This window comes from Oncorhynchus mykiss, chromosome 15, assembly GCF_013265735.2.
Source record: "Oncorhynchus mykiss isolate Arlee chromosome 15, USDA_OmykA_1.1, whole genome shotgun sequence".
NCBI classification, from domain to species: Eukaryota; Metazoa; Chordata; class Actinopteri; order Salmoniformes; family Salmonidae; genus Oncorhynchus; species Oncorhynchus mykiss.
In genome coordinates, this window is record NC_048579.1 from 61,060,452 (window position 1) to 61,081,688 (window position 21,237).

Below are 21,237 nucleotides of genomic sequence, written 5' to 3' on the forward strand. Positions count from 1 at the left end.
GGCGGCCAAAGAAAGTGTTGGCTTTGGGGATGATCAGTGGAATATACCTGCTGGAGCGCGTGCTATGGGTGGGTGTTGCTATGGTGACCAGTGAGCTGAGATAAGGTGGGGCTTTACCTAGCAAAGACCTATAGGCTGACTACACCGCTCGTGTCTCGTGCATGAGCTTTGCAAAATAAATGTATACATCTATATTATTCAATCATTGCACCCACACTGCTCGCACGCGCCAACGAGCATCTGCGTTGCCAAGGGCTAAAATAGAAGTCAGTTCTATTTGTAACGAAGATCGCGCTGCAAGTCCTGCCTCTCCCATCTGCTCATTGGGTTATAGAAGCAGGTACCAATGTGCCATTTCCTCATTGTTTATACCCACGTGGGTGACTGAAAGACGAACAAGGTTAGTGGCGGTAATGCACTTAATTTATGAAAGTTGCCCATCGCAATACAATGTCAAGAGAAGAAAAGGCCTGGAAGAGATGACTAGAAACAATTCGGCTGACCGTTTTGTGTGTGGATTAATTGTCAGAGTAGAGGACCTTGTGCATTACAGGTAAAATAACAACTCAATGTTTATATCCCAGGACAAATTAGCTAGCAACAGCAAGCTAGGTAAATAGGACAAATTAGCTAGCAAGTGCAAGCTAGCTAGCTAAATTGCCATAAATGTTTAATGCTTTTCGACCTGTCCCCAAATTAATGTCATTGGTTCAGTTTGTTTTGATATTTTAACCTGCGTGTCGTGATCGCGTTTGGTGTTGGGGACAAAATAAATGTATGCACGATGGTGCACGTGCTCAGAAGGTTTGGGTTCCATGTTATAGATGACCTGGAGCCAGTGGGTTTGGCGAGGGATATGTAGTGAGGGCCAGCCAGCGAAAGCATGCAGGTCACAGTGGTGGGTAGGAAATGGGGCTTTGGTAATAAAACGGATGGCACTGTGATAGACTACATCCAGTTTGCTGAGTAGAGTGTTGGGGGCTATTTTGTAAATGACATCGCCAAAGTCGAGGATCGGGAGTATAGTCAGTTTTACAAGGGTATGTTTGGCGGCATGAGTGAAGGAGGCTTTGTTGAGAAATAGGAAGCCGATTCTAGGTATCATTTTGGATTGGAGATGCTTAATGTGAGTCTGGAAGGAGAGTTTACAGTCTAACCAGACACCTAGGTATTTGTAGTTGTCCACATATTCTAGGTCAGAACCGTCCAGAGTAGTGATGCTAGTCATTTTAATGGCATCGGACCGAGGCTCTGCATCTGTCCTCGTGCTCCTAAACCTTAGTGCTGCTTTTGATACCATCGATCACCACATTCTTTTGGAGAGATTGGAAACCCAAATTGGTCTACACGGACAAGTTCTGGCCTGGTTTAGATCTTATCTGTCGGAAAGATATCAGTTTGTCTCTGTGAATGGTTTGTCCTCTGACAAATCAACTGTAAATGTCGGTGTTCCTCAAGGTTCCGTTTTAGGACCACTATTGTTTTCACTATATATATTTTACCTCTTGGGGATGTCATTCGAAAACATAATGTTAACTTTCACTGCTATGCGGATGACACACAGCTGTACATTTCAATGAAACATGGTGAAGCCCCAAAATTGCCCTCACTAGAAGCATGTGTTCCAGACATAAGGAAGTGGATGGCTGCAAACTTTCTACTTTTAAACTCGGACAAAACAGAGATGCTTGTTCTAGGTCCCAAGAAACAAAGATATCTTCTGTTGAATCTGACAATTAATCTTAATGGTTGTACAGTCGTCTCAAATAAAACTGTGAAGGACCTCGGCGTTACTCTGGACCCTGATCTCTCTTTTGAAGAACATATCAAGACCATTTCAAGGACAGCTTTTTTCCATCTACGTAACATTGCAAAAATCAGAAACTTTCTGTCCAAAAATGATGCAGAAAAATGTATCCATGCTTTTGTCACTTCTAGGTTAGACTACTGCAATGCTCTACTTTCCGGCTACTCGGATAAAGCACTAAATAAACTTCAGTTAGTGCTAAATACGGCTGCTAGAATCCTGACTAGAACCAAAAAAATTGATCATATTACTCCAGTGCTAGCCTCTCTACACTGGCTTCCTGTCAAAGCAAGGGCTGATTTCAAGGTTTTACTGCTAACCTACAAAGCATTACATGGGCTTGCTCCTACCTACAGTAGGTGTTCTTCTTCTATGTTTTTGTTTTATTATTTCACTGACATACTGTGTTTGATCTTGTCTAGCCATCTTGTCTCAAGAGGACCACAATGGAAATAAGTCCCAGACTTTATTGTGTGTTATCCTCAATGATTTTATTCATGTGCATGTAAGGCTTTTAAGTTTTATATGTGCTTGTTTTTTTAAATGGTCAAATTAATAAACTAAAAAGGGCCAGATGTTTACAGAATGGTGTCGTCTGCATAGAGGTGGATCAGAAAATCACCAGCAGCAAGAGCGACATCATTGATATATACAGAGAAAATAGTCGGCCCGAGAATTGAACCCTGTGGCACCCCCATAGAGACTGCCAGAGGTCCGGACAACAGGCCCTCCGATTTCATACACTGAACTCTGAGAAGTAGTTGGTGAACCAGACGAGGCAGTCATTTGAGAAGCCAAGGCTATTGAGTCTGCCATAAGAATGCGGTGATTGACAAGAGTCAAAAGCCTTGGCCAGGATGATGAAGACGGCTACACAGTACTGTCTTTTATCAATGGCGGTTATGATATCGTTTAGGACCTTGAGCGTGACTGAGGTGCACCCATGACCAGCTCGGAAACCAGATTGCATAGTTCTTGTGTCAACATGTTTGCCTATTAATTGTCCTGAGCCCTTTTCCACAGTGTGCATTAATGTCACAAAGGGAATAGCCAATAATATAGTTTGTTGTGAGTGCAATGGTATTGCAACATTTGTGGGCACTCTTTAAAAACCAAAGACTGGAATTCTCTATTGCCTCCAGATAGTCACATAACATTCAGCCATACTACATTCCAATCCACAATAATATGGGGGAGGAGTGTCATTATTTTGACCAGAAATGCACAGCATAAGGAAAATGTTTGCTTGTGAAATAAGCATTAAGAATCCCTAAATGACACTCAACTTCACAGGGTGAAATTAAGTTGCAAAAAGCAGGGTCATAAACAGTATAAAGTAAATTATCATTTTAATGACAAGTTGTCATGACTGTGTTTTCAGGTAGTGTTAAATAATAATCCTACTCTGACTGACATATTGTAATTTGTCTATTGCCTCCATGTAGCATATCACATAACTATCACATCATTAACCACGAACTGAACCATCCATTCAACATCCGATTGTCCCCATGTTGGCCACAGAGCCATACAATCATTATGCTATGACATTAGCTTGATTCACCTGCTTTTGTTGATGTTGTTCATCCTGTCACTTCTTCCGTTTCGGGAGACTTCTTTGGTGGTGACCGTGCCGAGTGATGTTGCCAAGATTGCCCCCCCTCATAGGCCCTAATACTGTATTTTTTAGCAAGCTGCTATAGTACCCACATTTCTGCGGTGCCGTCTCCAAGGACAATGGCGCAAGCTCCTATGACAAAGCCACAGTAACTCGAGAAATCGAGTGTAATATATTCCCCATCTGATGGCTTTCGTGACGCAATAATGTAACGTTAGCAACCCAACATATTCAAGACTTGAGCCTTGACAGATGTTTATAACGTCGTTATAGCTCCGTTGTCAACATGCACGTTCATACAATTTTGACATTTTTCAGATGGAACGTTGTAGCTAGCTAACAAGTTAACATTTTAAAAATACTTTCTCATTTTCAAACACATTACTGTTACAAAACATGAATCAAAAGGTTTACGAGCAAACCATGAATAATTGTGTGCATTCTGCTTAAACCGTTAACACGCACGCTAACGTTAGCTAGCTAACAATCGATGGAGTTTTCCTAGCTACAATTCACTGACGAGCTCATGCTTCCTTTTCGTGATAAAAACGATGCCCAAATCGTTAAAAATAAGCGTTTAACTCTGCTTGATTCCTGACAAGAAAAATAGAATAGTTATCTACATTTAAAGTTGTGAAAAATATGTATTTTAGTTTGTGCTTGGTATTATCTTCCATGATTGATTTACCACTCAGCCTCTTGTTCTAGTCTCTTCGCCGAGCACGCTATCTTCAGGCAAGCAAGAAACGTTAGCTAGCTAGCCTAACATTAGCCAAACTAGCATCAGTCTTCTCGAGCAGCATTGCCTTCTGAAAAAGTTAAGTGACAGACCAGTCTCGCGCACCACCCACCAGACACACTTCACCGCATGTCTACATAATATCATGGGCAAAGAACTATAAGAACTATCTATATAAGAACTATCTATATATATATATTATTTATTTTTTAAACTTACCTTATGCTGTAGTAACTCATGTTTATCCACGGTTGCTATGGATCCCAGCTGGTGGTGGCCTTCTGGTGCAGCAGACAACTTTCCTTGACACGCTTGGAAAATTGTTCCCCACAGCCCTAGTTACCGCACATGACTACAACACAGTGTTGCCAACTCCTCAGTAAGGAAAGTAGCTATTGGCTAGTGTCCTAGAAGTCGCTAAATGACGCCATCGCCTAATTGGCCATGTGCATGTAATTGTGATGGATGCTGTAGGAGAGAGGAATAAAGTCGCGGGAGAGACAAAAGGTTAGTAAAAAAAACACCCTAAATATGTTTAGAACTACAAATTAACTTTCTAAGAAGCAGGGCGGCTTGGTTGGGTTGTGTTTCGGAGGACGCATGGCTCTCGACCTTCGTCTCTCCCGAGCCCGTACGGGAGTTGTAGTGAATAGACAAGACAGTAACTACTAACAATTGGATACCACGAAATTGGGGAGAAAAAGGGGGTAGAAAAAGAAAAAAAAAAGATTATAGTTTTTTTTTATGTCACAATTCCAACCCTCCTCCTTTATCTGAACTTGGGACCGGCAAAAGTGACCCAAAAGAGACACTGGCGGAGTTACTTAGTAGTTTATTTTTTTTGTTTGTTTTTGTTTTTTTTGTTTAGTTTTCTTAATTTGATTTGGTTTTTAACCGTAGGGTCCACTTAGGAGGCTACAACAAGTCACAGTAAAACATGAACATTTTTAACCATAACATTTTTTTATTTTTTTTGTATACAATCTACATTATCAATCTAAATGGACCAAAAAGAGACAATAGAAAAATTCAGGTTAATAGTTGTTTTTTTTTCCAGACCCCCCTCCACACACACACAGGCTGTGCTGGCTCACAGAAAGAGTGGGTCACCGTAATTTTGGTCAGGGCTCTCTATGGCAGGTTCAGCAACTGAGGGAGCTGACTTAAATGAGTAAGCAGCTGATGTGCCAAAAAGCTCCAAAACATTATCAGGCAGCTGGTGCTCATAGCAAGCCTCACCAGACAGCTTCAGTTCATATCGAATGTACAGGATGGAGTGAAGGGTCTGCAAGGACATCCGTTTTGTAAGTTCGCTTTTTACCACACTTATCTGGCTGAATACACTCTCGACTTCAGCATTCGAGTTTGGCAAGGACAACACAGACACAGCAGCCATGGCAAGTTCTTGAAACGGGTTGATATCAGCTGCATCCCTGAACTTCCAAATCTCACTCCAGAAGCCCAGTGTGTTTTTGTCTCATTCCATTTACTAAGATGGATGGCACGCCATTGCTGGACAATCTTGTCTATCTCCGCATTTGAGTCGCCAAGGACCTTGGCTATTTTTTCTATTTCTCCAAGGCTCTTATTGTGCTTTAGAGTTTCCTCCACATTGAAAACTGACATGTACTGCAATGCTTCGATGTTGTCCGGCAGTCTCACCCTCAGCTCATTAATGAGGGAGATGGTGAAGGCTACACACCGCTTTCTGACATTGTTTTTATCCTCAGGTGCAAGGTGGAACTCAGCTGCCTTTGACTCAAAAAGGTATCCAAGGTACGGTTTGGGACTGATGTATTCATCTATTGGCCCTTTGAGTACATCAACATTTGCCAGTGGATTCAGCACCCTGCTACTCACAGACTTGATCAGGTGAACCAAGTGGTCAAGTAGCTTAAGATGATCTACTTGCTCTCCTCTTTGAGGATCACTGTACATAGAGTAGAGAACCTCAGCCATGTAGCAGTGTTCACTGGACTTGGTGACTGTGAAATGCAGCCTAATCTCCTCCCACTGGTCCAAAATGCGTGAAACCGTGGATTCAATGGAGGGCCAACATGTGGCACACACCTTGGTTATCTGTAAAGGTTTCTCCCCCACAGTTGATGGTCTCATATATGGCCTTGTAGGCCTCCCTGCGCTTTGGAGACACTGAAAACCAGTTATAAGTCTCTCGTACCAAGTACTCCACACTACGGGGATGGTGTTATTGGAAGCAGGACTTACAGCAAGCTGCAGAGTGGCACACACAGCGAATAAGAACCAGATATTTGAGGCCATACTCCTCCTTCAGCTCTTTATGGACCCCATTGTTAATCCCTGTCAGAACAGAGGCATTGTCAGTTCCTATCCCCAGGAGTTTCTCTTTTTTAAGAAAACACTTAGAGGAAAGCCACAACAGCACGGGCTATAGATTTAGCATCTCCTCCCTCCAACTCAACAAGCCCCAGAAATGTTGATACGGTTGTCTGCTTGGTGTCACTAAAGTACTTTATCACAACCCCCAGGTACGTAGAAACACTTGCATCCATGTACTCATCGAGGAGGAGGCTGAAACGCTGGTCACCCACATCTGTGACCAACTTTTTCAGAAAGTATGGTGCTAGAACACCGTTAATCATTTCTGTGCACTTTGTCCTGTGCATTTTGAAGTGGATAGCAGCAGCGGAGTCTGAGAAAGCAGCTCTACATGCATCTCCAATGTGATCACATGCCAGCATGGAACAGTGTTCAGCGATAGCTAATGCCATAGTGGCCTCAGCCTTTTTTGCAGAGTCAATTTTTTTAATCATAAATGGCAGCTTGTTTTGAGTGGAACTGTTATAAGGCTTTGCCTTTTGAGTATGTTTTTGAGTTGTCATGTGTTTTTTACATCACTAAGTTTGGTGTAGAAATCAGCCTTACAATACAGGCAGTATGCCCGTGTATCATCTCCAATAAACGGCTTCAACCAACCTTTGAATTCAGGTTTTAATTACCACTCCTTTCTGTATTTTTGAGTGAACAGTTTAGACTCCGACATGATGAGCTAGCCAGCTAGATGATTAGCTTATGTTACAGAGAGGCACACACACAGTGGACAAGGTGAGTAAGTGACTGAGGCAGTGTGAGTCAAATGCAGTGATTTATTTTTGTGCAGTGATTTATTTTAGACAAAGAACATTTTACATTTGCATCCCGCCCTGAATGTAAGCCAGGGCAGGATCAGCCAGTGGCAGCTTCCCACATGCGCAATCCATTTGCAGTCTGGACGGGGAGGGGTGAACATCTCCTGCTCTGACTGCAGCTGGGAGGGACTGCTGCGCGAGGACTGGGCCGCCTGTGAGTGCTTTGGGACAGGGTGGGGCCCACGGCAGCACCCGCTGCTCGTTGAGAAGAGTAAGAATGATACGTGCTTTCACGTTAGCCTCAAAGTCTCCAATAGACATTTTGAAAATGTGACGATAGAGGGGTCTGAATACTCACCAAATATAGCAACAAAGTCACTAAGTTGGCAACACTGACAATAATATTGGATGGCAAGTTATATAGGCTGAGTGATTGGACAGGTTTCTTTGCTTCTGCATGACATGTTACCACACATGTAGCTAGTAAATAGACCCCTCTACTTATACCCAAGTTACTAGCTAGTGTTGTAACACTCACACCACAGAAATTCATTATGTATTTATGTTAAATTGAAAAACAACCAATTTAAAAAAAAAATATTTAATGTGGACCCAGGGTACAAAGAAAACAAGAACCTAGACAGAGCCGCATCCATAATGGACTGAACTACCAACTGCACATGGACAACATGCCAAGTTATCTCAAGCAGCAAAACAATTGAGTGGACTCGATAATATTATAGTCATTGCAACATATCACTTTCAATCAGTGGACTAATGTATTCATGTGGTGTTAACTACGATTCAGTGTTAATTGCAGAACATGATGATAAAATGTCAATATTTACAGTTATATTGATTAGATGCTAATCGGTGCCTATGCACTTGAAAGATAACCTCGGTCCCTCAGCAACCTCATCAGCCCTTTCCTCCTCCTCCATGTAACCTTAACTCCATAGTCCCTCTCTGGGGTGTCTGTTGCTAAAATCTCTGAAGTCACGGTGTGTGGCGGGGTCATCGGCTGTGACGCAGGCAACAGGAGGCGAAGAAAGAACTACCATCATGGTGTAATTCTGGAGTCTCTACATCAGGTGGGCAAGACATTGTCCGTGCCAGGGGTGTGGTGTGTTGCTGAGGCAGGAGTCCGAGCAGAGCATGACGCTGGGCTCTTGCAATGTCTGGCAACATTGGCAGCTGACGTTCTAAGAACCCAACCTCTGCTAGAGGTTGATGCTGCATCTTCCAGTGTTACCTCTGACAACCGTCTCCTCTCAGCTGTCCCTTTCCTGAGAGAAGTTATCGGTGTTGGTGTCTACGTTTCATCTTGATTACTTAGGTACTCTGTACTTAGAGAACTGACCTTATGTGCTTGCAAGGAGAGATTGGACTGTTGACCTTCTCTGAAAATATAAGGCTTGGAACTTGCAAATACAACTTTTTTTCTGGATAACTGAGAACTCCTGTCAAGAATTATTGTTGCAGAGAGGCACTTCTTCCTCCCTCGCCTTCCTCTGGGTGCAGGGGGCGGTAGTTGATCAAACTGTGGACTCACCTGAAATTGAGTGAGAGACGAGACATCTTTGAACATGTTAGTTATACATTATTTATAGTCTATGGTTTGAACGGACAACATTCAGAAGATAGTAAATAATTACATTAAAAACATGATTGATTATCATCATACACATGATCAGTTATCCTAAACTGTGATTACCCAAGAACTACAGGTTGTGCAGCTGTTCTGTCGCTTCTCCTCAACCAGAAATGACTTGGGATTGAGTACGCCTCTCACTTGAGGCACGTTGAGGTATCTGGCGTCATCAAGTGGTGGATCAAAAAACAACAGCGACGGCTTCTGTGAGTTTGGCAAAGATGTCTTTCTTGTTTTACGGGGCATCAGAGATCATGGCTGAGGAGCTGATGGGATGAAAAGAAGGTGAAATATAAGGTGACGTATCAAAGTAATGCAGTGTGGAACAGATGTGGTATATAAGAAACGTTATAACGCTATAGCTTGCTTTGGGTTAAGTAGCTAGTTAGCTACAACAAAAATACGAGTGAAGAACCCTTCCATGAACACAGTACGCCTTCGTATATCACACGACGTACCTGGGTGTATACTGCATGTCAGAAGTAGCTAGTTATCAATGTTTTGAATAAATAATGTCAGAATCAGAAAGGACACAGATTTGGCATTTGCTCCGCTGTCCTCCATGTCTTGTGGTTAACATAATGGCTAACGCTGATTGGTTTTCACATCCACTGGGTTCAGCCCATTGGATATGCAAAGACCACATGACCGGAATCGCAAATACTGCGCCAAAATTCAAACTCCCTTTCACACTGAATGAAAGGAGGTAGAGATCTAAAACCTACCTATCAACTTTCATTTTCGATTGTCATTGTTTAATTAAGGAGTCAAGTAACCCAGAACAAAAGCGCTTCACCATAATATGAAGGTTTGTTATTTTTAACATGGTTAAAGTTGCTAGTTAGCTGGCTAATTAACTGGATTAAAGTTAGCTGGCAAACTAAACGCGCTAACTACTACCGCTAGCTAGCTAACTACTAGTTTACGTTAGTTTGGGGAATATTTTTCTACCTTTGTATGTTAGCTAGCTAACTATAAACCCGTGGATTAGCAACTATCTAATTTAGCTAACACCACCATGTTCTAGAAGACTGCGTCATAACCATAGCTGATATTTGAAAGACTGGTATTTCTATTCTAAAATCGCTAGCTAGCTAGCTATAGTAACAATTAGCTGGCTGCTTTATTTTTAATTGAAACAATCCAACATATTTTAGTATAGTTAAGTTAGCAAGTTACTAGAGTAACGTCAGCGCAAATATGGGAAACATAAGTTCATGATGTGATCCATATCCGAAATACATTTAATTCGGCGTTGTTACCAGGTTACGCAAGCTAGCTAACGCTACTTTAATTTAACCATCAAAAGAACCTTGGATATTTTTTTTGAACTAACAGCTTTTGCATCGACAGTCTTGCTGCTTAGTTGCAGCATATCAACTCAGGTAAAAAGTTGTCAGCACCTGATTCGTCATCAGATCAGTTTCGCTATCATTTAACCATTATAGCTAACTAGCTCTAATCTAACCAGCTTTTTCTGCCCCATGGGAAATGTTGTTGTGACTTTAACGTTACCTGTTATCTCTTCAGACATCAAGTGAAGTCAAAGGGCCAGCCTCTGTAATCTGAGCAAAATGAAACAGAGCCCAAGAAGGCCCCTGATCCTTAGGAGGAGGAAGCTTCCTTTCCAGCTAAATGAACCAACCAATGGCTCAATTGAGGAGCCGGATGGACTACGACACAAGGAACCATCCACATCCAAACCCTCAGGTGGCCAGTGCTTTCCTGATGGCATCCGCATCATGGACCATCCCACTATGCCTGGCACACAAGTGGTTGTCATCCCCAAAACTGCAGACCTTCAGAGTGTAATTGGGGCCCTCACTGCCAAGGGGAAGGAGTGTGGCTCTCAAGGACCAAATAAATTCATCCTTCTAAGTGGTGGCGGCTGTATCGACGATGGTGCAGATTCTTTCTGTCAACCTAGCTATATGAGAGGACGCAGCTCTGGTAGGGGTAGCATGGCTCTTGTCACACAGCTAGAGAAGGCAACAACAATGGACTGCCTAAAGGATACTAGGACTTTGACTACAATTAAACCATGTATGTTTATTTTCTTTCATGATTTTGGGTTAAATTACCCTCCACTTTTCAGGTGTTTAACTGTTTGATGAACATTGTTGATGCGCACAGTTTTTATTATTTCACAGTGAATAGGGACCTTGATTGCAGTCCTCTAGACGACAGCCTTACTAACATCCAGTGGCTTGGGAGGATGAATACAGACGGTCTTGAACCAGATCCTGCTAAGAAAGCTGCCAACAAAGAGAATCATGACACTTGCCAACAGATTCTCCAGGTTTGGCTCCTCTTTTAGCTTCTCGGTGTGATTGTCAATGGACGTATGTAAACAGTGATGCTCAAGGAGGGTGTCACCAGCAACGTGTTATATGTTTATCAAGAGTGTTGCACTCAAGTGTGATATTAGCTCTGTGTGCTTGCTGCATTTGTTGAGTCTTCAAAGAGTAGTATCTAAATAGGCCAAACAAAGCCAACCTCTCTTTTGTTCTGTTTTGCACACAGTCACAAAGTGAGCGAATGGAAGCACACATGGTTGTAAAAGACCCCTTGTCAGAGAGACCACCCTACTCGTACATGGCAATGATTCAGTTTGCCATCAACAGTAAGAAGAGCAGGAGGATGACATTGAAAGAGATCTACACTTGGATTGAGGATCACTTTCCATATTTCAGAAAGGTGGCCAAGCCAGGCTGGAAGGTAAACATCCACAATAAGCCCTTGGTCACAGATAGATTTTTATTGGTGTCACTGTAGTAGTTGAGGACAAGATCGTGTAACAATAGAAGCAGAAGAATACCCCTTAAGCACCCAACAAAAACTTGTATAATTGACAATGGCATAAGCCACATCCTCTTAGTTTGATATTGTCTATGCTCCTTGCCAGAATTCCATCCGCCACAATCTTTCCCTGCATGACATGTTCATCCGTGAGACAACACAAGATGGCAAGATCTCCTACTGGACCATCCGCCCAGAGGCCAATCGCTGCCTTACTCTTGACCAGGTTTACAAGGTCAGCATGATACCCACTTTTCTGTTCTAAGTCATATTTTGTCGCTGGCCAATTACAACTATGGGACTCCACAAATCCCTGCATATAACGGTCTTAACTCTGATATTTACTCATCTCTATGATAACTCTGCCCCTTTTGACCAATTGTCCACCCCCACAGACTGAGTCTGATCCAACTTCCATCTCGTCTCGGACCATGCAGGTCTGTGAACAACATGTAAGATCGTTTTACCCTTCTTTTCATCTGTGGCAGTCAGTCAGGGAGAACAGGACAGTAGGAGAGAGGACAGGACATGCTTTCCATCTGCTCTTGTTTAGCTCATTAAGCTGACAATTAATTTCAGGGGAGATGCGAGGTGTAGGCAGAGAGGCAGGCATCACAGGACCACCGTACATAGTCAGTAACTTCTTCTACACAGGTCGAACTCATGCCGTCTTCATATGTTGTCTTTGAGAAGAGAAAGGGACCATTTCAAATTAGAATAGTTGTGTTGGGAATAAGAAGTTAACATCTCAATTGTCTCCCGCAGCAACAAAAGAGAATTGCTCCTGACATCAAGAAAACATCTGCCAGTTTCCCTGGTGAGTGAGGGAAAGACGTGGGGGGAAACAAGCAGCTGGACAATTACCAAACTTTTGAGAGTTGGAAATTATTGATGTGTAGCTGTTGCCTCATTACATTTTTTTCTGCCATCCATATGTTCAGAGAGGAAGATGAAGCCCCTTCTTCCTCGTGCAGACTCCTACCTGGTCCCCATCCAGCTGCCTTTCACCCAGTCACTATTCCTGTCCTCGTCCACACAGCTCCCCCTCTCTGCCCCCCAACAGAAATCTAGCTCCTCAGGAGGGTGCAAGAGGGTCCGTATAGCTCCCAAGGTAAAGTCTCACCATCACCATACGTTTTTTTTTTATTGTGAAGTGCCGGGAGGTTACTTGATTCCCTATAGTTATTAAATTAATACGCTGGGACTGTGTTTGGCAGGTTACGTACAGTGATGCCTCCACAGTGATGCTGTATGCTCCTCCAGTTGAGGAGATGAAGGAGGAGCAGGTCTGTGTGCCCCTGACCTCCGTTGCCCCTAGGGCTGTTCTGACCAACACCAGGAAGGAAGTCAGCAGCTCCCGTCGCAAGCAGCGCCTCGTCCTGCCTTCCAATGAGGAGCCCGTGCTCCTCTTCCCCGACAGCACCTTCTTCGACTCGGGCCTGGCCTCCGACGGCTCCGCCTTCCAGGACGCCGAGCTCGATCCCCGGCCGGAGCCTGACAGCCCCTGCAGGGAATTCTCTTTCAAGACCCCCATCAAGAGCAGCCACCCAGCCTCCTCCACCCCCAGCAAGCCACCCACTGTGCTGTTAGAGCCCTGGAAGGTGACCCCGCTGGGCAAGGAGAGAGGCGGCATGCTGGACTTCAGCCCCATCCGCACCCCCGGCCCCAACTTCACCCCGCACCGCCATGACCACACCCCCTTCAGCTTCAGTAGCACTCCCTTTAAGGACCTGCCCTTGTTCAACTCCCCTCGCGAGTTGCTCACCTCTGCACGCTCCTCATCTGCGGCTGGCCCCACCGACACCTGCTCCCCGGGGCCGGAGCGTCTGCAGGGCTGCTCCAGAGTGCTCCAGATCGGGGGTCCCTCCACAGCTAACCGCTCCCTTACAGAGGGCTTGGTCCTGGACACCATGAACGACAGCCTGAGCAAGATCTTGGTGGATATCAGCTTCTCTGGCCTGGAGGATGATGATCTGGGTATGGGGAACATCAGCTGGTCTCAGCTCATCCCTGAACTCAAGTAGCCACTGCCGAGCAGAGAGCACGACCCTTTCAAAGTTCTTTGCTAGATGAGGATGCCATAGTCTCATCATTACCCAAGCTGCTCACATCATCTTCCAATCTGTAAATGTGGGAGTTTTTCTAACTTAGATTTTTTTCCTTTGTCGCTGGTTGCCTTTGTCAAAACTAACCAGTCTTTTTCCTCTCTCATGGTTGTGCTTCATGAAACAAGCTTAAGCGACCATATGTTGATTACAATTCACTGCCTCCCACGATAGACTTGAAGGAACTACTAGAGAACCGAAAAGTATGTTGTGTAGCCTGCATAGAATATGTATGTTAATTTGCACATTTTGTAATATGTTTTGCTCTTTAAAATGTACATTTATACATAGATAAATCAAACTATCCAGTGAGACCGACACTACCATGCTAGAATATAAGATGTGGTGCCTGAGCGAGTCTCCATTTGATTGGACCTCTGAAAGGACGTAACATGATGTACATGATGATCAAACAATGAGAGAAAGTAATAAACAACAAGGACTGTCTACACCCAAAGGAGATGCCATTTTTGATTGACCAAGTCAACACTTATTCTAGTGCACTTTTGTAACTTATTCTAGGCATGACACAATGTCCAATCTGCTTTGTGAACTTTTAAAGAGTGGTAGTAGTTTCTTACTCACTATGTAAAAGCATAAAGTAGTATGGTGATGTCTTCTATTCCTGTGTTACTCCGTCTGGGTAGAAGGGAAATATATTTGAATAAAAAAAAATGTTTGAATTGTCATTGGAAGTTTTTTGGCTAGAAGGTTTAAACATTTAATGCATGAGTTTATGGTTTTATCTTGATCAAAGGTTAATAGTTGTTACTTTGTTATGGGAAAGGAAGACGGCATCATTTGTATATGACAAATTCTGAATGATGTATGGCTTTTTATAGTTCTTCTCAGTTCCTTTGTTAGCTGTGCTTGTGGTGGACACATTCAGGTTAGTTTAAGGAGCATCCTGTCTGCTAGTGTTTAATATCATGGCATGGGCTTGCTGGTGATTGACTTTCTTATCTTTGCAGTATTGGTGTCTTGGAAACTGTAGCTAATGTAAATGTTTAAAGTGCCTTTTTTCTTTTTGGGTGGGTGTGCTGACTACAGTGAAACCCGCTGACTTTGCTGCTCCTTTTCACATTGGTTGGGTTTAGATGTCTTAACTTGACTAGATTCACACAGTCCTGGGTTTCTTGTCCCATATCATTTAAAAGTATGATAAACTGGAAGAGGCATGAACACCACATCATATTCACTAACTTTTACATTCTGGCTCAGTATTTATTACATGACCAGTACAACAGACCCCAGAGGGAGGTTTGGGGAGAAACTGACATGGGTACATTTGGGGATGTTTAAGAAAAGCATGTCTGTTTTATGAATCCTATGTAAATGGAATAAATTAATGTCACAGTTTCTCTTTTTGTTTTATTTGAGTATCAAATGTATTTATATAGCCCTTCGTACATCAGCTGATATCTCAAAGTGCTGTACAGAAACCCAGTCTAAAACCCCAAACAGCAAGCAATGCAGGTGAGTACCAAATACCAGTATGTCAACATTTGCTGATGAGCGTCATTTTAAATGTAAATAATCCACACAAAACATCTATCGTATTCAAAGCGTAAAATTACATCTCATTAATTCAAGTAAACAAAAACAAGTGTTTTTTTTTCTGCAGAACTAACTTTCCCAGCAGTGAATGTTGTAGAGTTAACGGCTCATTATTTTCCAAATCTAACATGCCTTGGTATTTACATCCATATACAATATGGAGGGCACAGCAATGGGTGTCCGTCCGTCCAGTCAGTGTGTGAGTAAAGAGGCGTCTTTAGTAGGTCTGAACTTCCTGCTGAGCCACCTCCAGCAGTATCTGGAGCTGCTTACTGCAGTAGTCTGGAGAATAGAGAGGCAGTCCTGTCAGTGACTCGCAACAGCCATAACTATCCCACACAACACCCTCATCTGACATTTCTGCTATCAGTAATTCAGTTTGATGACAACGACATAGTGGCATGATAAGGATGTGGCTTACTGAATATTTTTCTCCATCGGGTGGGCAGGCGTGAGCGGTGCACTGTCAGGTAGTAGACAGGGATTCCAGACAGGGTGAGAGCACAGCTGCCCCCTGTGTTCCAGGGGTCTGAGTACAAAGACAGCCCAACGATGAAGAAGCACACCACTGTGAAGGTGACTGCAATGGCCAGCGGCACCTAGTAGTCATAGAATAGAATTATGAGCTGATCATAGGAATAAAACTAGGTAAACAGTCAAGAAACCGCCAACTAGTAAGTACCAAACAAGTGACATTAGTTAATTATAGTAGTCATAGCAACCTTGAAGGGTCTTGGATGGAGGGGGAAGCGGGAGCGATGGATGAGCATCCCCATGGTTGCCATGGCAATGAAGAGCCACCGAGAGAAGGAGGCAAAGTTGATCAGCTGGAATATCTCTCCTCTTGCCACCATCACTACCACTAACGGATACTGCAGGAAGGACAACACAAACATCTCAACTGGACCATGAAAGCAAAGCATAGACCTACCTCATCAACCCAATAAGGACATCCCCACAATACAGATGTCTGTAAAGAGACTCTAATAGGGTTAGCAAGGACGACTATGTGCAGTAGTAGGAGACTATACCAGTAGCAGAATAGCAGGCAGAGGCGTGTTTCTACGGATATGGATCATTGAGAAGAGGACTGGCCAGTGTCCCTCCCTGGCGCCCACGAACAGCATCCTGCACACGGACAGACAGACGTCTCGTGAATAAAACCAGCCAAGCGTACATCAAGGGGTACATTTCTGAATTACGAGAGTGCAGCATTATTACCTGGGTGCTCCAAAGAAGCCACCGTTCAGTGCCCCAAGACAGGATACAGCTACCAGCACAGGAATCACAGAGGCCAAGCCGTGAAGCGCACGATTGGCAAACGTCTGCGATAAACAGACAGCATATATGAGACTGACATGCAGTTCACTTCATATGCAGTTATTTTCCGTCTCTTGGCTTTGACCATCTGATGCCATATTACTGACCACAGCCACAGCGTCAGACACAAGAAGCTCCTCTGCTGTCATCATGGTGTAATAGGCCACGTTGACAAGAACGTAGCACACAGTCACCGTCACCATGGAGAAGATGATTGCCAGTGGGATGTTTCTGACAAAATAGAGCAGACAAACTAAGACATGAGGTTACTTGATTTTTTGTGTGGAAATAATTGGTCAATTGTTTTTTTAATATAAAATACCTATTTGGGTTAATAACCTCCTCTGTGACAAAATTCAGATAAAACCTGCGAAGAAAGTAAAATATGTTAATTTATCAGTTAACAGTTCTTTATGGATAACACAACAATGGTATGATATGGGATTTTCTTGTGCACTGTTTACCATCCACCATAGGCATATAGACCAGAATAAAAGGCCAATGGTAGCTTATCCAGTGTTAATGTATCAATCTCAAAGCCATTCTGAAAGTTCTCTGTCTGTCCTGGGGAGGGGAGAGAGGAAAATGAGTTAGCAGGGTTTGATTGATTAGGGTCCTGTGTATATTGTGTACATCGTGTATCATGTTACTCTACCAAAACCACTAACTACCCCACCTCTGGCTAATGCCGTGATGCCAGGAACGATAATTAAGACCAGGGCAAACATCTTAATGAATGTCAGCGTGATCTGTGTGCGAGAAGCCAGGGTCACACTCCAGCAGTTTATCGCCACCACAAATGCTACAGGGAGAGAGGGAAGATAAACCTTGTTGAAATAGTATACCATTGTAATCAAACAATTCACAAAGTATTTTTGGTTGTATTTTATCACTCACTCACTCCAAGGATGCTGACCAGTTTAATCAGTGCTGTAGGAGGAGCACAAGGGCTGAAAAAGGGATCCACCACATAGCGTCCGAACGCCAGGGACACGTAGGATGCTACAGCTGGCCTTTACAGTCCACATGGAGTACAGTATTAAAGTATTAGAAAAACTTGTAGTAAACCATACTGTCTCCTAAACTATTCTAAGAGTGTATGCCCAGAGACACGGAGATACAGGCTGCTGACCTGATGAATAAAAACTCTGCCCAGAGACGCAGGAACGCAGGCAAGGGTCCTAATGTCTCCAGCAGATAGGTGTAGTGGCCCCCTGACTTTGTAAAGGTGGTTCCCAGCTCAGCATAGCACAAGGCCCCTGGACAAAGGGCAGAGACAGATGACACATTGGATTCCTTGGGTGAAAAAAAAAAAAAAATCCCTTAGTTGATTACTTTTTTCAAATACAGTCAGTTTTCCCACATTGAATTTGCTGATTGAAATGATGTGGAAACTATGTGGACTCAACAAGTTTTTGCTCAGTGGGCTGGGATATTTTCTATTGTATAACTATCTCTATACATTCAGGAAACAGATTTTTTTTTAAATATATTAATTATTCAGTGCATATCATTAGTTATAGCTGTGCTTATAACTGTGGTATAATAAAGTTAAAAACTGGGGGAATACCTGGGAAAGGTCAGGCATACATCCACCCCATGCTACCCTTTTGATCTGTTAATTTGGTCAGCCATAGGCTATTACCCTATAAACAGCCGTAATGAATAGTACAGATCTTCATTTTATCACTTTTATTCCTAAGAATTTTCCTGCACAGCAGTAAATTCAAACTTGTAGTGTATTTGAGGTTTAAAAAGGCTTCTGAAGTTTGTCATTTCCACTGAAATTTCTATTTTAGACTTGATTTTCCCTAATGAAAAATGCATCAACCCCTACAAAAATTGTCATTAATTATAATACACAGGCTCATTTTCCTGCTGTGGCAAACTGGCTCAAATTAAGATCCAACATCTGTATATTAACCAATCAGTTTAATAGTAAACATTTGGACATCTGTGCAAGGACTCATATACTTGAAGGATAATAAATGTTTTAAATTATGTTAATGGTACAAATAATAGTGGTGCATGTATGACAATAACCGGTACAGTGAACTGTTATTACCTTAATTAAATAAGATAAGTCAAAGTTACTTTATAGGTACAAAGGTTTATTCGCATGTGCAAATACCAGAGGATTGTGGACCTTGGCCAGATCATTCAACTAAGTGAATACATCCAGCACAGTTTCCTGCCAGCGAAAATACAGTGAGTACTAGATTACACCTCTGAGGTTGTAAGTTTCCATTAGGGGAGTGAATGTTGTGTGCTGTCTGTGAATTAAAGGGGCAGTGCAGTCAAATGCATTATTTACCTGTGTTTTATATATATTTCCACACTATGAGGTTGGAATAAGCTGTTTGAAAAGACTGCCTGAAATTTCAGCTTGTTTTGCCCTGCCTGGCTACATCACTGGGCAGTGTAAATTATTAGACCAATAACAATAATATACCTCTCTGCCAATAACAGCTCGTTCGGGTTACATTCCCTCCCATTAGGCTCCTCCAATTAGGCTCCTCATTCAGACCTTTCCCATAAAGTCCAAGCAAAATTCTTGCGAGATAAATTGCTTTTTGCTAAGAAGCTATTTTTGTATCTTTTTAACCATTTTAATTGAAAAAAAATCACAGTAAGGTGCTTCATTGTTACCTAGAAATGTTTTAATTTTGAGATAAAAACGGCTGCATTGGACCTTTAACAATACTGAATCAGACTGATGTGTGAATATCTAATAAAAATGTTTCAAGATGGAGATTGTGTTAGCAACTGCCACTCTCAAACATCACAATTATACTCCTCTTGCTCTCATAGGTACCCAATACCTCTTTTAAAATGACAGTTGGTGCTTACCGAAGGTGGAGAGGACCCCACACAGTGCCCAAACCACCAGTGACAGTCCCACACTACCACTGTTCATCAGAACCCCTTTTGGTGCAATGAAGATGCCGCTGCCCACCACGGTACCGATGATGAAGGAGATAGCCGGAAGCAGACCTATTGTCCTCCTCAGGTGGATCACTTCATCTTCTTTCTTCTCCTTTACCTCATCCCCCTCTTCCTTCGACTGAATTCCATCTATGCCCATGCTTCAGCAGCCTTGAAGGTGTGAACACACCTTGTTTAGATAGCCTTACACCAACCAGTTCCAGTGAATAAGTCAAATACCAAAAAATTACGTTTAAGCAGCAAAAATCCCTTCACATTCCAGTTTAAAGAAAACACAGAAGTAGTTCCTTTAAGTGAACAAAAAAGTATTCTCTCTTTATGAACTCAAAAGTATAGTAATTCCCTTTATGGATAAACTATAAAATTAACATATCCCTTTTTTTATACTGAAACTGCTTGTATTTATCCAATGAAGATTGCTTGATGTAGAGGACGAGTGTGAAAGACGAGACAAGCTAGGGGAGGGTGACAAGCCGAGTGGAGCTGTATGAGCTGAACGGGTAGACTAGTATACCCCTCACACTTGCACAAGGCCCTCTCCCCTGAACTTGTTTTTTATCCCCTCATTGGCTCTTGCAAATCAGCACAGCCAGTAACCATTGAAACTCACCAATCCTGCACAAGCAGAAAACAAAGCCAGCAGTCTTCCCAAGCTTCAACAACATGAGTAATTAAGGTAGTTTAGACGGTCAAAGCCATGGTGCATTCATTGTACTGTGTGTGTGTGTGTGTGTGTGTGTGCGCGCGTGCGTGCGTGTGTGTGTGCGCGCATGCACTAAAGTTTTTCGGGGTCTCCGTGTGTGTGCCGGTGTGTGAAGTTTTGCTTGTGTGCACAGCTATAAACACGGAATACCATGGGGAGAGAACCCAAACACCCCTTGTAGCGGCAGCTGTACAAATAACAGTGGGGTCGCTTACAACAACAACTTCACAACAGAGAAACTATACATGCTATAGGAGCAGATGGCCTTGTTGATGTTCTCACTAATATCCACAAAATATCAGTATAATTCATTCAGAACCAAATCAGAACCAAATAACATCCAATTTGACAAAAATGTCAACACTGAAATGGGGTTGAATGCAACATCAAACAATTGGCATGTCATTTCTGTCTCTCTGCACATATGCCTGATGAATAAAACCAAGGCCATGTAGTTTGTCCCTGTGTGTGAACTGTGAAGTATTTCTGTCATGAGCAAAGAAACTTCAGCTTGAGATCACATGTGAGGGATCAAACAGCAAACTGTGAAAAAATGTATCTGGCCTCTCTTTCCTTAACGCTTGGGAGACTGTGGCTGTCCATTTCAGTTAATCCGTCGCTTGGATCCCTATTGTTAAAAATCTTTCAACACAGCAGTTAACAAAGGCGTTATAGCTGCTTTATTTTCATTTGACATGTTTTGTTGTAATTGCATGTGTTGACAATGGTTGTCAGCATTTCTGGGGAACTAAGTATCACTATATTTTACCACTCTACACCATCACATTATGTGATTTGAATAGTACAGAAAGGCAAAGTATGCCATTTATTTTTCTACTTTTCATGTTTATTGAGCTGAAAGTTGTGAGGATGTTTGAGAGAGAT

General features: G+C 42.7%; 3 protein-coding genes and 1 pseudogene across 6 annotated transcripts in view; 1 reads left to right on the plus strand and 3 right to left on the minus strand.

Annotated features, from left to right (window-relative positions):
• The window catches only part of LOC110490493 (tubby-related protein 3), a 40,366-nt gene extending 35,806 nt beyond the window's left edge, over positions 1–4,560 (minus strand). Inside the window, exon 1 of one of the 2 annotated variants that reach the window (XM_021563906.2) lies at positions 4,384–4,560. In XM_021563906.2, the coding sequence (XP_021419581.1) occupies positions 4,384–4,403 (20 nt within the window). In that variant the 5' untranslated portion in view covers positions 4,404–4,560. Of the gene's footprint in view, positions 1–3,371; positions 4,239–4,383 lie in introns of those variants that run through there. The other variant, XM_021563905.2, reaches the window with a different exon arrangement.
• A 3,296-nt stretch (positions 4,561–7,856) lies between these two features.
• LOC110490497 lies at positions 7,857–10,564 on the minus strand (annotated as a pseudogene).
• LOC110490495 (forkhead box protein M1) lies at positions 10,457–15,184 on the plus strand. 2 transcript variants are annotated; one of them, XM_021563909.2, is made up of 8 exons: positions 10,457–10,965; positions 11,073–11,221; positions 11,446–11,640; positions 11,828–11,956; positions 12,117–12,173; positions 12,487–12,538; positions 12,663–12,832; positions 12,939–15,184. In XM_021563909.2, exons 1-8 carry the CDS (start codon positions 10,497–10,499, stop codon positions 13,743–13,745), a joined length of 2,028 nt encoding a protein of 675 aa, XP_021419584.2. In that variant the 5' UTR covers positions 10,457–10,496; the 3' UTR covers positions 13,746–15,184. The 2 variants fall into 2 exon arrangements, with proteins under 2 accessions (XP_021419584.2, XP_021419587.2); XM_021563912.2 differs by having other exon boundaries at positions 12,117–12,158.
• A 139-nt stretch (positions 15,185–15,323) lies between these two features.
• Positions 15,324–20,153, minus strand: LOC110490496 (cystine/glutamate transporter). 2 transcript variants are annotated; one of them, XM_021563913.2, is made up of 12 exons: positions 19,554–20,151; positions 17,836–17,962; positions 17,601–17,716; positions 17,380–17,505; positions 17,168–17,267; positions 17,026–17,070; positions 16,811–16,934; positions 16,605–16,708; positions 16,415–16,511; positions 16,106–16,255; positions 15,805–15,982; positions 15,324–15,665 (listed from the first exon to the last, which is right to left on the minus strand). In XM_021563913.2, exons 1-12 carry the CDS (start codon positions 19,786–19,788, stop codon positions 15,601–15,603), a joined length of 1,467 nt encoding a protein of 488 aa, XP_021419588.2. In that variant the 5' UTR covers positions 19,789–20,151; the 3' UTR covers positions 15,324–15,600. The 2 variants fall into 2 exon arrangements, with proteins under 2 accessions (XP_021419588.2, XP_021419590.1); XM_021563915.2 differs by having other exon boundaries at positions 15,526–15,665; positions 15,805–15,912; positions 19,554–20,153.
• Positions 20,154–21,237: the final 1,084 nt, after the last annotated feature.